This window comes from Heteronotia binoei, chromosome 10, assembly GCF_032191835.1.
Source record: "Heteronotia binoei isolate CCM8104 ecotype False Entrance Well chromosome 10, APGP_CSIRO_Hbin_v1, whole genome shotgun sequence".
NCBI lineage: Eukaryota > Metazoa > Chordata > Lepidosauria > Squamata > Gekkonidae > Heteronotia > Heteronotia binoei.
Genome location: NC_083232.1, coordinates 78603375 through 78617967, shown reverse-complemented (window position 1 = coordinate 78617967; position 14593 = coordinate 78603375). Strand labels below are relative to the sequence as shown.

Below are 14593 nucleotides of genomic sequence, written 5' to 3'. Positions count from 1 at the left end.
GTTTTATCCACCTAATGAAGTCAAAGCAAACCATCTTCCCCTCTAGAGAAATCCAGAATCACTTCTCCTAGTCATACTTGACTGGTCCTGAGGAGAGCAAGGGAGTGAGCACACTCTCTGAGATGGTTCTTGCCCCTGAATGGCCAGCATCCTAAGCCCTCTGATGCACTTGCTTCTTCCTCTACCCCACCTGACACTGTTATACCTTTTGGCTCACTCTAATGTGCTAGCAAAGAATGGCCAAACATAAGTGAGAGAACTGCAGGAATTATATGTCTTGTTCTCTGCACTCTTAAATCCTTGACTGAGAGACAGGAGTCACTGTTGCACAGCTGAAAAAGAAATGTCCCAGAGGTGTTTTCCTATTTCCTTGATTTTTCTCAAAATTTCTCTTTTGCCCCCAAAAGCACTCAAACCTGCCCCAGCTAAAGATCCCAGTTCCTTGCATCTTAGATGGAGAGAAAACTGAGAGCCTGAACGGAGGTTCAGTCCTCTCAGGTGAAGTTGCTTTGCCTTGCCCACCAGCTCCAGGAAGTCAGGACCCAAGTTACTCAAGAATCCACAGGGTGATACTTTCAAATCATCATTTCTAATTTAAAAATCTAAATAATATAGCCTAAACTGGACTATATAGTTTAGGAATGATCAATTCAATTTGCTTTATTACGGTCCATGAAATCTAGAGGGACCTAAAAAGGTAAAACATATGATATAAAAATACAAATAAAAAAGTAAAAGATTATACAGCTCCAGTAAAATATTAACTAAAATACACTGATTAACATTTGTTTCAGTTTCAATAGCATTTATGGTAGTATACAGAGTACTCAGGGATTAAGGTAAAGTAAAATACAAGCTTGGGAATATTCAAAAATAATTAAAAAACAGTTTCAAGACCCCTTCGTTACATAATCCTCACGAATTCTCCTAGCTGCCGCCAAGAATTTGGCACAATTAGATGTAAATTGGGGGTTAGAATCTGATAACAGCATATTTCTGATTTTATAATCAGAGAACCCTAGGCATCCCTCAAACAAAGAATAGATGTACCTGGCGCGTATGTCTAGGTAAAGGCCACACCCAAGCAACACATGGTCATTCGTTTCCACTTTATCTGCACCATAAGGGCAGACCCGCTCAGCCATAGGCACCTTTTTAAAGCGGCCCTCGACGACTGCTGAAGGAAAGATATTGCAACAGGCCACGGAAAAGGCCCTTCTGTGGGATGGTATTATTATATTTGAGAGATAGGAGGCTGCAGCTAGCACATATCTCCTTTGGGGGGGGGAGCTAAATAATCTGAGACCTTGGCAATATCATTCTGTCTCTCACTGTTTTGTAATCTCTGTTTGACTATGTCCCTGGCTTGGTCCAAGGCCATTATCTGGAGAGATTCAGGTGAAAAGCCAAGAATAGACACTTTCTGATTAATGGCTCTAACCCAAGAGAAACAATATCTATCCTTTAAAATTAGTGATGTGACATTCGTGAGGCAATGGCTGAGATTGAGCCAAGTGGTGATTGAAAGTAGGCTCACCCTAGCCTCTATCCTTAGCAAGCCGGTTTCCAAGCGTAGTACTGCATTGGAAACACAGGTTGGAAAATGGAAAATAGCTCTCAACAATTTGGACTGAATTTTCTCAAGAGGGTCGAAGCTTGATAAGGTTGGACCTGACATGGTTCCATAAGTGAGTTGAGGTATTGTTTTGGCCAAGTACAGTCTTAATGCAACAGGTATAAAATGCCCCCCTTTAGTAAGAAAAAACCTAATGATGGCCTGGGTCGATTTACGACCAGAGTTGGCAGCATATTCGTGATGAGCCTTCTTTGACCCTGAGGACTGAATCATGACCCCCCAGATATTTGTAAATTGCTACCTGTTGTAAACTATGGCCATTTATACTCCATCTCCTTAGCCTGGGTTTTGGGCCGAAAGCCATTACTTTTGTTTTCTGATAATTAATCTCTAGAAGGTTATGGTCACAATAATGGCCAAATTGTACTAATGCCCTTCTAAGGACTACTAGAGTTCTAGACAACAAGATTGTATCATCTGCATAGAGTAGGGCTACCATTTGCCTATCGGCCAAGGAGGGGAGGTGAATATCGACTAGATGGAGGTTGCTGATCATATCATTAATAAAGATGGCGAAAAGGGAAGGGGCCAGGACGCAGCCTTGCTTGACTCCTTTCTGTGATGGGATAGGGTCAGTAAGGAGACCTTGCTTATTACATCTGACCCTGATAGACGTGTTGGTATATAATGCCTGGATCAGGAATAAAAGTCTCCTGTCAATTGAGGTGGCACTTAACTTCTCCCATAATTTCCCTCTGGGAATGGAGTCAAAAGCAGATTTTAGGTCGATAAAGGCTGCATAAAGAGAGACCGTTCTACTGGTTGCATATTTGTCAATCAAATGGGATAGGATCAAAATATGTCCCAACGTGGATCGTCCTTCCCTAAACCTAGCCTGCTCATCTACCAAATACATTTCCTGAATCAGCCAATGTCTACATAATCCAGTGGCTACATAATGCATAAACAAATAAAAATAAGGGAAGTTTTATCTATTTTATACCACTTCTCAATGCACGCATAATACCTCACAATTATCAGTAACCACAATAATAATCGTTGATAGATTTTTGCAGCTGTTCAAATGGGGTTTAGCTTTTTATATATTTTAGTAATCTGTTTAGAACTAACAAGCTAGGAAACAGTGAATTAGAGAGAGAGAGAGAGAACGCACAATAATCATGTATACTGTCACCCTAAGTACTCAAAGCAGCTTTACAATCGCTTGTAAACAGCATATCAGCAGTTCATTTCTATACTTGCTTAATCAAGAACAAATACTCTGATTTTTATTTTGTTTCAATGCATTGCTCTTCTGTGTTGAGATTTACCATACAATCAGTGAAAGCAAATGGAAAAGCAAAGCAGGGGAGGGAGAAACAGGTAACTAAAAGTAAATGAACACCTAATTATTAATTATGTGAGAGATGCCTGGGTTTTAAAAGCAAGAAGTAGGTTTCATTTCCATCTATGAAAACAGATCAGAAAAGGGAAATTGTATGAAAAGCCACAAAGGTAGTTAAAGACGACGGACAGATGATTGTGGAACAACAGTCAAAGGGGACAGTTTATCTATCGCTTATTAAATAGACTACAGCTGTAATTTTTCCCACTTCAAAACATTACTTGCTCTGATTGTAGTTCAGTTTACAGACAGCTATGTGGGCTACCAGAAAACATTTTCAATTTTGAAAGCATCTCAACTCTACTTACTATTCCATAGGACCAAATCTCTTTGTATACTTAATGGAGGGATTTTACTTTTGCAACAAGTTTGCACCTTGGTTTTGAGTCTAACAAAGTGTTTCCATATTAAAGAAAAACAATTTTCACATAATTCATACATATCAGTGAAACCACTGATTTGCCAGCATGTCAGAATCACACCTGTTAAAGTATAGTGTACATTCTTAGATGAATGAGCTGACAGATTTTTTTCTGATGGTTTGTTCACAAAATGTGCTAAATGCTACTGTATGCTTGCCCTGATAACTTGCTGCCCCCATTTACTTACCCTTTTCTTTATAAATGTGCTTCCACAGTTCTACTAAAATTTTAAATAAATAAATAGCAATAGTTTATTATAGCACTGTACCAGTTAACAATTTTTTCCTCAAAAACAGAAGAAGAATCTCCAGTGCCTTAGCAAGAAAGAGAATGCTAGAAAAGGTTGCTGATTTGGGGCAGAATCTCTGTAGAGAGGGAAACTGCGCACCATTCATTCCAGAAATCATGCCAATACATTTGGACTGCATTCTATCCAAAAAGTTTGGAGTAAAACAAGTTTGGGAAAGACCTATTTAGGACAAAGAAAACCTGGAAACAGGACAATTACAGCACATCATGTGAAAGTGCCCTTCAAGATATTCCAGCTTGGAAGCCAAGGCAGAGGGAGGGAAAACTGCATGGAAACAGCTATAGTCATCTTAGTCTAGTTTTGTGCAGGACAGGATCACAACGCTGATCATTACATGTCTTGACAGCATTACTAGCAACAAAAACAAGATTGAAGGTAGTCAAAAATTAATTTCCAGTGCTTTTCTTCATTGCCATAAGTTAAGGAATTGCATGGGAAGATGAATCAGATACTGCTTCAAACACACTTAAGAGAAATTGCGCTAAACAAGAAAGTACCTTGAAACTAAAAGTCAACAAGTACAACTAAGAGGAACCTAACTCACTTTAAAGCGCAAATAGCTCCCTGGCACCAGTTTGTTCATTCACACTGCTTACCTGTTGGTATGTTATATGAAGCTAAAGCACTACCTTCCAGATCTGCTGGTGGGCAGTTCCCCTTTAAAAATGCAGCAAGTACAACTGTTTTAGATTTACCTGTTCCTGTAAATAAAAAAGGTAGATGAAGAGAAAAAAGGATATTGGGAAATGCTCATGTAAGGATTATACCAAGAAAACATTGTTAAAAGCTCGTTATCAATAAATGTTGTCAAGGGTATACCCAGAAAAAAATTTTGTGGAAAAAGCCCAGCAGGAACTCATTTGCATATTAGGCCACACCTCCTGGTGCCAAGCCAGCTGGAACGGTGTTCCTGTGCAATCCTGTTCCCAAAAAGCTCTGCTAAAAAGGAAAGTAGAATACTTATAGAGGACAAATTAGTGACTAGCCCGGGGAGGGGGAGTGCAGAAAAAGCCCAGCAGGAATTCATTTGCATATTAGGCCACACCCTCTGGCACCAAGCCAGCTGGAACTGCGTTCCTGCTCAAAAAAAGCCCTGATGACTACAGAGAGTTTTTAAAAAGCCCTGGGTACACCCAACCTAACATGCAACAGCAAATGCAAGGGGTTCTTAAATTTAATAGGTAACTATGCAAATTTTTCATGTTGCATTAGCCAGTAATGAACATTCCAATTCCCAGAAAAATGGTAACACACAATTAGTCCTGTAAATCTCTTAAAAGAAGCAGCTCTGCCAGTCCCAGTATGAAAGACATCTGGGTTCTTAAAGCCAATAAATTGCAATCAGTATATTCTTTTTGCCATATCAGGTGAACACAAGACTTGCTTTCCATGTTTTTTGCTACACAGGACTCCCATTCCTAGTTCTATAGGCAAAGGATCTATGGCAGGGGTGGGGAACGTCAGGCCCGAGGGCCGTTTACAGCCCTCGAGATCACTTGGTCTGGCCCTCAGGGCTTGCTGGGCCAAGCCCCCCCTCTTGTGGGCATTGTGAAGGACTGCTGCTGGGATATGTGGGTGCCTTTAAAGGTCTGCTGGGAGCAGTTGAAGAGTGGCAGGGGTGAAAGCCAGCTACCACCAGTTCAATGTGCACGTGATTATCCCAGATGGTGTGCCCTAATATGCTAATGAGTGTGTGACCTAATATGCTAATATTAGGGGATGTGGTCTAATATGCCTGGATCTAGGCCTAGGGCAGCAGGTCAGGGTGTGTGTGTGTTGAATTACGCTCTCCCCATGTGACTTCAAATAGAAAAACAATTTGCATTAATTTTGCCAACCTGAATTGTTCTCCTTTGGCAGAGCAGTTTTTTAAGTTGATAATTTTGTATGACCCACAAATGATGCTATAAATATCCCAATGGCCCTTGGCAGAAAAAAGGTTCCCCACCCCTGATCTATGGCAAAACAGCATGACACCATCAAAAATCAAGAGCACAACTGAAGTAAAATCAGTGGTACACCTTGAGGGGATTTCTGAATGTTCTCTGTCAGTGTGTAACTTACCAAGCAACTCCTTTCATTTCTGGATCTACATAACAAAAAAATCTACACTAATACTACTCCAGATATACTGTTTGGAGAAACACCTGTCCTCCCAGCCTTCCCAAACTCACCACAGAAGCACCAAGTTGCCCGCCCAGCCAAGTGACAAGGCAGCAATGTTCCACTCCAAATTAAGGGCCCAGAGCCAATGGCTATCCAGAGCTTGTAGTAGCTGCTGTGCAGCCATGCTGGCCAGGCCTGATGGAATGTTTTCTCTGGAGGAAGCATAATGCCAGCTGGTAAGTTTGGCCCTACCCCCATTTCCCTCCTAGCACTGATCCAAGTTGCAGCCGCCACTAGCTGGGCCTCAGTGCCTGAACAGAAGAGCAGTGCTTTCTCTGTAACAACAGCATGGTCTCTCCTCCCCTTGAGACTCCCAGGTTGAGCCACTTCCTGCTGAGCAGTCAGAGGCCGTGTGTGGTTCCCAAACGTCTGTTTTTAAAAGGGGTCAGACAGCCTAGGAGGAGGTGGGTGTCTGAGCAGCCTCCAAGGACTAAGAGGCACCAGCCAGGAACAGAGGAAGAGGGACCTCCAGAGTGCTTTGAACCCCCCTTTTGGTAGCTGTGCCCACACTGAGGCTGTTCCATGCTGGAGGATGTCATCACTCCCTGGCTCATCACGTGAACCTATGTGAAATCTTTACATAGCCCATAGTCCAGCCCAATCACATTAGATCTTGCAAGCTAAGCAGGGTCAGACCTGGTTAGTACTTGGGTGTGAGAACTGCCAGGAAATCCAGAGTTGCCTCTCAGAGTCAGGCAATGGCAATCCAACTCTGAATATCTCTTCTCTGGAAAACCCTACATGGTGCCACAAGCTGACTATCACTTGACAGCATACAATTATTAGTACATAAAATGGAAGACTTAATGTAAACAAATTGTTGCTATTTAATGGGCTGCAAGCTTCTGCTACTGAGCTCCACAATCTCATCTGCAGACTTTCCCTAGTTTTCAGAGGGTGTAGGCAGGCCAGTAGAAATTATTTTTAAAAGCTTCTTAGTTTTCAATGCCACATTACACATTCCTTTTGAAAGTGTCAAGTTTCAAAATATTTAGCACTGTGGGAAATCAAACCCAAATCCACAATGGTGTAGGATGCTAATCACTTATTTCTTTTTACTTACTACATGCTTTATTGAGAAATTTCATTAAGAATCACAACTGCCACTTTTAATGTAATCTAATATTTTAAGGTGTGTGAATTACAGTATTTATGCATCTGTGGAGTCATCACTTTAGCCTTTTATTTATATGATTCCAGATTGATTGGTTGTATTTTAACTAGAATCGCTTTAATTGTGTTTATAGATTTTATATTCAAGTTTTAATGCTATGTTTGAGCACTGACCTGGATAGCCCAGGTGAGCCCCATCTCATCAGATCTTTGAAGCTAAATAGGGCTGGCCCTGGTTAGTAGTTGGATGGGAGACCTCCAAGAAATACCAGGGCCACAACGCAGAGGCGGGCAATGGAAAGCCACCTCTGAATGTCCCTTGCCTTCAAGCCCCACTAGGGGTCACCAGAAGTCAACTTGACTTGAAGGCAAAAAAAATCGGAGGGGGAATGAGTTTTATGCTATGGTTGCCTATGCTGTGAACTACCCTGACTCCTCTATTGAGGAGAGGGTGCAGGTTATAAACTGAATAATAAATTCTATAAACACATGTTTTAACCTTATTTTTTTCTTATTATTTTCACCACTTCTGCCAGACAGTATGAAAAGTTAGCACAACTGAACTAGGAGGATACTGAGTTGATAACGATTTAGAAACAGTACCACATTACTAATTTTACTGTAGATTGCACCAACGGTTTATTAGACAACATATTTGGAAAGCAAAGGATCATAATTCAAAACAAGAGTATACCTAATTCCAAGGTGAACCTGTCATGGGTCAATGCTAAAGGTGGCTGTACGCATACTGATAATTTTATTTTTAATGGTCTCAGTCTGCTCTCGAGTGTGATCTGTTGGAGGCAAAGTTAAGAAGCTATTCAGAAACAGCACCAACGGAGTTTACACAATGCAAATAAGAAAATACAACTTATAATTTCAAAAATGTGATTAGGTTTATTATAAGTCATCACTTTGCCAAGCACAGTTAATTAAAGGCAAGGGGTTCCACCTAAAGCTCTTGTTTCTCTTAACTCAGGAGTGAGCTCATCAGTGGGACAAGACCAAGAATAGGACAGTATATTGGCAGTTCTTATTTACCAATGAAGTACAGAGCAGTACTTTTCTCATTACAAAAGACAATTTTGCAGCCATCATGCAGACTTATACCTAACCTAGATAGCCCAGGCTAGCCCAATCTCATCAGATCTTGGAAACTAAGCAGGGTCAGCTCCAGCTAGCATTTGCATGGGAGACTTTCAAGGAATATCAGGGTTGTGATGAGACAAGCAATGGCAAACCATCTTTGAATGTCTCTTGCACTGAAAACCCCATGAGGTTGACATGTCAGCTGTTATCTCTTTCTCATCTTTTGTACTAGGATTCAATTATTAATTATTTAGAGCAAACCACAGCTTACTGTTGAATCTATTTAAACCAGAATATGTTGTGCTTGCTCTTCAAATGAGCTTTAATCTGCAATTCGCAATATTGGTTTCCAGGACAAGCATGATCCATAGTTCGGTGATTCAGATTTAGCAGCAAAGTCTGATCTAAATTAAAGAAAAACCAAGACCCAAACGATAAGATCCATTCCTTCACTTGTTTATGCTTGTTTTTCTGTGTTCCCAGTCGCCACAAAGCAGCTGTAGGGGACTCCTCTTAAAAAGAGAGAAAGCTCAAATGGGGTTCCTCCCTCCCCAGCAGGTTTTTTCACACAAACACTGAGCTAGGGGGTAGTTATTTCACCAGTTTGCTGTAGCTGTGCACATGGAGTGGCAAAATTGGCAAAATAATTTCACTACCACTAGCAGCATGATTTTCATGTGAGAAAACTGCTGGGGGTGGGTGGGCAGGAGCCCTTCCTTCCATGTGGTACAGTTCTAAGCCTGTTTGTGCTCTCTCTCTCTTAAGAAGCAGTTCCCCTGCAGCTGCTCTCACAGGCCTCTGCAGCATCTTCAGGCTCAGTGCAGATCTTGCATTCCACTGCCAGTGCAGCTCTCACAGCCTGCTGCACCCTGCATGGCTCTCGCAGGCTGCTGAGGCTAGACCTGGTGTAGATCTGCATAGTTGCTGCCACCACTGAGAGTGGGACCAGAGCAGCTTTAACAGCTCCACAACCATGGAGGGCAGGACCAGAGCAGCTCTAAGAGGTTGCTGCCACTGCCAAGGGCAGGCCCGGAGCAGCTCAGGGGAGTTCCTGCAGCTGCTGGGGAACATGGGAAAACAAGCGTACAGAGTAAAATGTATTTTGTAGTTTAGCTCCAAGTAAGGGACTTGGACAAAAAGGAAGGAGAGACTGAAAATAGCTTGTATGCAACTTGAGGCTAAATCATGTAACACCAAGCTACATGTGAACTAACTTCAATGGATGAGGTATGAGGGCAGACAGCTTTTTCCTAGAAAGGCTCACTTCATACTTAAAGAGAAATTACGATTTAAGACCTTTAAAAGATACTACAGTTAAAAACAGATTTTACAAAATAAACCTCTCTGACTCCAGAAGATATCTTTCTTCTGAATGCTGCCCGTGACTTTTACACACAATTATTTGTCAGTGTGGATTACCATATCACTTAAATCTTAAATGCTTCAGTAAATTATCTAGGAAAGCACTCTCCCCCTGCACCTCCTCCCAACATTTAAGAAAATGTGTCAGTATTAGATTTAACTAACTTGTACTCACATAATTTGTCAAATGGATGAGACAACTATGTCAAAACTGCTGATACCTTTTGAGTCTTATACTGTGAGTCTTATAGTCTGAACAAGGAACAATACCTTTACTGTCACTGAAGGAACCACCTCTGCTCTTACTTCACTATCAATGGCTTGCTGTGAGGGGAAAAAAACAAATGGAAACAGAGCAAACTCAGTATTATATAGGAGAAAATACAATGCATACATACCCTCTTTATTCATCAGATAAACTTTTTACTAGTAGTTCCACATTTAATTAACACTTATCAAAATTAATACATATTTTAAAATAAAGCCTATAAGAGAGACCAAATGGCAACAGACTTCTATGTATTTAAAAAATGCCAAGCTATGTTTTCAGATTTTGCTTTATGCTAAGTTTCTCTTTCAAAGTCTGAATGTGAGAAATAATATTGTACGAGTGGGGAGCCACAAGGAACTTGTGAGGAAGACGATTCCCATTCCCCTTGTCTGTTTCATCTCCCCTTCACCTCTTCTGACACTCATCCCCTCTTTCTTTTAACACCACCGCTTAAGTCACTCAAGAGCCCCATGGCGCAGAGTGGTAAAGCTGCAGTACTGCAGTAGGAGCCCTCTGCTCACGACCTGAGTTCGATCCCAGTGGAAGCTGGTTCAGATAGCCGGCTCCAGATTGACTAAGCCTTCCATCCTTCTGAGGCTTGCTGGGGGGAAAGTGTAGATGACTGGGGAAGGCAATGGCAAACCACCCCGTAAAAAGTCTGCTGTGAAAACGTTGTGAAAGCAATGTCACCCCAAAGTCGAAAATGACTGGTGCTTGCACAGGGGACTACCTTTACCTTTAGTCACTCACCCCTCCTCTGGGGGGGAGGCAGTGACGACTCCCCTGGTTGGTATGGGGGCAGCTGCTCCTGTGCTCCCCCCCCCAGCCTCTAGATTTGCCAGGCCAGCAGGATGGGGCAATGACTTCTGTCCCCCCGCCCCCAGCTTTACCAGTGTGGTAAGGAAGGGGAGTGGTGACTTCCGCACACCCTTCTAGTGTTGTGTGCTCAATGATGACTCCTTAAGACACTAATGCATCTTTGCCAGCTTGGGAGGGGGGGAGTAGCAACCACATCTCTAGTCCTCTGCCTTCTTAATCATGAAATGGTAGGGTACAAAAGCAGTGTCTCTTGGCCCAGTGTAACTCCCATGCTTTGCTGCTGGCATGTCCAGACCCAGAATGCCTCTGCCAGCATCTCTGGGCTCGGTGCAGTTCTCACAGCCCGCTGCACCCAGCATGGCTCTTGTGGGCTGCCAAGGCCAGGCATGGTGAGAATCTGGGTAGTTGTTGCCACCATATGAGAGTAGGACCAGAGCAGTTTGACAGCTCCACCACCATGGAGGGAAGGCCCAGAGTAACTCTGGGAGGTTGCTTCCACCACCTAGGGTGGACCCAGAGTGGCTTTCCCAGGTCAGCACCATCGAGGGAAGGCCCAAAGTGGCCTTCAGAGGCCACCACTGTGGAAAGGAGGGAAGTCCATTGTCTGTGCATGTGCAGACAGTGGTATGGGGGGAATTTAATGCCCCCCATCTAATTTTAACATATATATTTTTTTACAGATTTTTAACAGATTTTTTTAACAGGTTTCTCCAAGTTTGCAGAAAAGTATAATTGCTCTGTGGCCCTGATCTGTGGATTTAAGTATCTGCAGATCTGCCCACACTTGAGAAACTGATATACAGTTATACAAAATGTAATAATGAAATAGGGCATGAAACAGCTCGCTTTATTCATAGATGTTATTCCAGACAATTTAGACCTTTTTCACAATAGTATTATGAAAACCTACTGGGAATGATTTGTTGTAACCAAGAGAATTAGCCTTGCAAAAAGCATACAATTGGTCCACTGCATCGAATAACAACTTTTTGACTAAGATTTGGAAAAGGAAAGAATGCAGAAAATCTTGATATGTGCATTATTAATAGCAAACCATGATTTTCTACTACATGAAGAGAGGATTCCTGGGCTTGAGCACTTCTTCGCCCCTTGTCTCCTGTCAACTAATCGGAAATTCCTGCTTTTGCAGAAAGCAATTGTTTACAATTAAATCTGAAAAGGAAAATTACGTTTTACACTTCCTCTGCAAGCCAGAATTTCCATTACAATGAACTAGGGTTTGCAACTGTAATTGAAATAATAGCTAGCTATGGTTTGTAGATAAACATACTGTAGACATAGTTAACTATCTGATTTGGAGGAAGTCAAGGGAAGTGAAAAAGCTCAAGGATCCTTCAGAGATATTCACACAAACTAGAGTTCGCCATTATGCCAGAAGCAATGGCTCATTTCAGATACCATGCCAAGCTATGCTTAAAGAAACATAACTACTGTTTGACAGAGTATGTGAATTGGTAAACCATAGTTATGTCCAATACTGTTGGCTCCTAAGGTTGCCACACCATGGGGATAGATATATGTATATGCTTAAAAGGCTGACTACTGAGAGGACAGAAAACAAGCCTGTTGTATATTTGGGGCTTGAACTATGATTTGGCATGATGTCTGAATTGACAACTGAGATAAAGCTGTGGTGAATCAATGCTTGACTGACAGTTCTTAGTAGGAACAGGAAACTGAGCTGCGCTTCTGGGGCAGACAGCAGATGGTAGCAAATAAACTTGTGTTGGGTGGTGTGTTAGTATAGTTTACTATAGGGAGCCAGCTTCTTTTGACTGTGGTTTGGGCTGTCATCATTCATCAGCTGAGAAGCCTGCCAACAATATCAATGAAGTGCAGTCATAAGCAAAATAAGATCCTACTCAGGCTCCCATAGTTGAGCAAAACACACAGCACTATATCAGGAAAAGTTAAGATTTTACTGACAAAAATGACTGCATTCCCTATGGACCCAAACCTTCCAGTAAGGAATTGTCATCACGTATCATAGCAACACCAAGGCAGAACTAAGCTATGCACTGTAGATTTAGTGGTCAAACATGTAATAGAATTAGAGCAGAATATGCAGTGGAGCTGAATGTTGGATACAATTAAGCAGTTATTGACAGTGTTTGCCTAGGATCAAATAAATATACTCTGAGGAAATGCTAGTATATTCTTGCATAATTAAGCCCAGTCATGGAGGAAATATTCAATGATGCAGTATGAAAGAGTTGTACAATATGAAGAACTGCACAGATCTTTATGACTGGCACTTGCAACACGAATGCTGCATGTTTAGGTTTTTATCTTCAGTATTACAAACAATTCCACTTTAAAAGCATTCTATTGCATAACTTCATATGGTAACATATTTTTATTTTTCTATAAATACTGTAGGGAGGGAATGTGCTTTCATTCAATCAGCTTGGTTGAAGGGCAGCTTCTATTCACACGTTATTGGAGAACACCAATAAATTCCCATACCTGGAGTATGACTGTACTTTTAAAATGATTACAACAGTTAAGAGACAATACATTTACTTGCTTTACTTCCTCATATTTTCATATGTTAAATCAACCTGTGATTGGCTTATCACATGGCAATCGTTACACAAAGAGTTCCTCTGAATTCTTCCTAACGTTGGTTTATTTAAATATACTGCACCCCAGAATACCTCTAAACAGAACCTATAGCAAGTGAGGATCCACAAGACGTGGGTTAAGCACCACCTTCCTCGTATGGCAGCTGATCTGCCCACCTCATGTGGGAGCAGCAGAGGTTCATACTTACTCATCTGCCTCCAGCACCACCACCACCCAATAGCTGAGAGGGGCAGGCAAAACATCCAGCACCTCTTCCACTGCTCACCTCCAGCACCATGGCCTTGGTGACTAGGAAGGTAACAATAACCTTCACTCCTCTCCCTGTGTCCACCTCCTGTATTGCACCCTCACTGGCAGATGGGGACAAGGCAGCAGCTTCCACTCTTCTGTCCCCACCATCTTTCTCCTTGCACACTTGCTGGCACTGGGAGAGCACTTGTCTGTGATTGCACTATCTGCAGGTGCAGCCATATTGGCTAATAGATATACTGGTATATTTTAAATAACTTTCAAATCCATTTAAGGCAGACCACATGCATTACAGAATAAGAAACACAGCCTGTTTCACTTAGATAAAGAGGAATTTCTCCCTAATAACTATACATCAGATTAAAGCATTTAGAGAAAAGAAATAGCTGATGTATTTACAATAGCCAGTGTATTTAAATGAATGTAATTATGAACAACTTATATGGGTCAGTATTCAGAGAAGTGTGTAACTAGACATGCATGCAAAAGGTGGTTTGGGCTTATATTTCTCAGTCCCACAAACCACTGCTGAAACAAAACAGTTTTTTACTGAGACATGAGGCCTACTATTCAAAGTCAAATAGCTCTCTAGATATGCCTAAACCCTTCAGGTCTTCAGAAGCCACTCATAAGAACATAAGAGAAGCCATGTTGGATCAGGCCAATGGTCCATACAGTCCAACACTCTGTGTCACACAGTGGCCAAAAAACCCAAGTGCTATCAGGAGGTTCACCAGTGGGGCCAGGACACTAGAAGCCCTCCCGCTGTGCCTACTTACCGTGCCCTCCCACTCAGATTTAAGTCTAGTGCCTACTTACTTTAATGTAAAATGCACATGCTGATTTGAAAGTATATGTATCTCTAAAAATATTTATAGGCTTACGTACAGATACTTTATCGAGAGAAGACAGGACCACTGCAGAAAGTGCCAGTTCTACCTTTTTTTCCGATCTGAGCAGAACATCTGCAAGAAAAAACAGATTATTAGCAAACAGTCCTTATATGGTATAGAGGCTTAAAAGGAAAGGAGCATCATGTTAGGATCAGACTCCAAGTTTCTGAAATGAAGGAATCAAGTAGGGGAACTGGCCGTCTACCATGAAGTGAGACCATAGCTCAGTGGCAGGGCTTCCGCTTTGCATGAAGAAAATCCCTGGTCCAATCACTCATAATATAAATGGAGGAATTGCTGCTGGTTTCCTC

At 41.8% G+C, this 14593-nt stretch overlaps 1 protein-coding gene across 1 annotated transcript in view; it reads right to left on the bottom strand.

Moving 5' to 3' along the window:
- The window catches only part of BBS9 (Bardet-Biedl syndrome 9), a 316421-nt gene that overhangs the window by 252252 nt on the left and 49576 nt on the right, over nt 1-14593 (bottom strand). The window contains exons 11-14 of the mRNA XM_060247641.1: nt 14278-14354; nt 9714-9767; nt 7687-7786; nt 4310-4414 (exon numbers count right to left, since the gene is read on the bottom strand). Coding sequence (XP_060103624.1) covers nt 4310-4414; nt 7687-7786; nt 9714-9767; nt 14278-14354 — 336 coding nt within the window. The remainder of the gene's footprint in view (nt 1-4309; nt 4415-7686; nt 7787-9713; nt 9768-14277; nt 14355-14593) is intronic.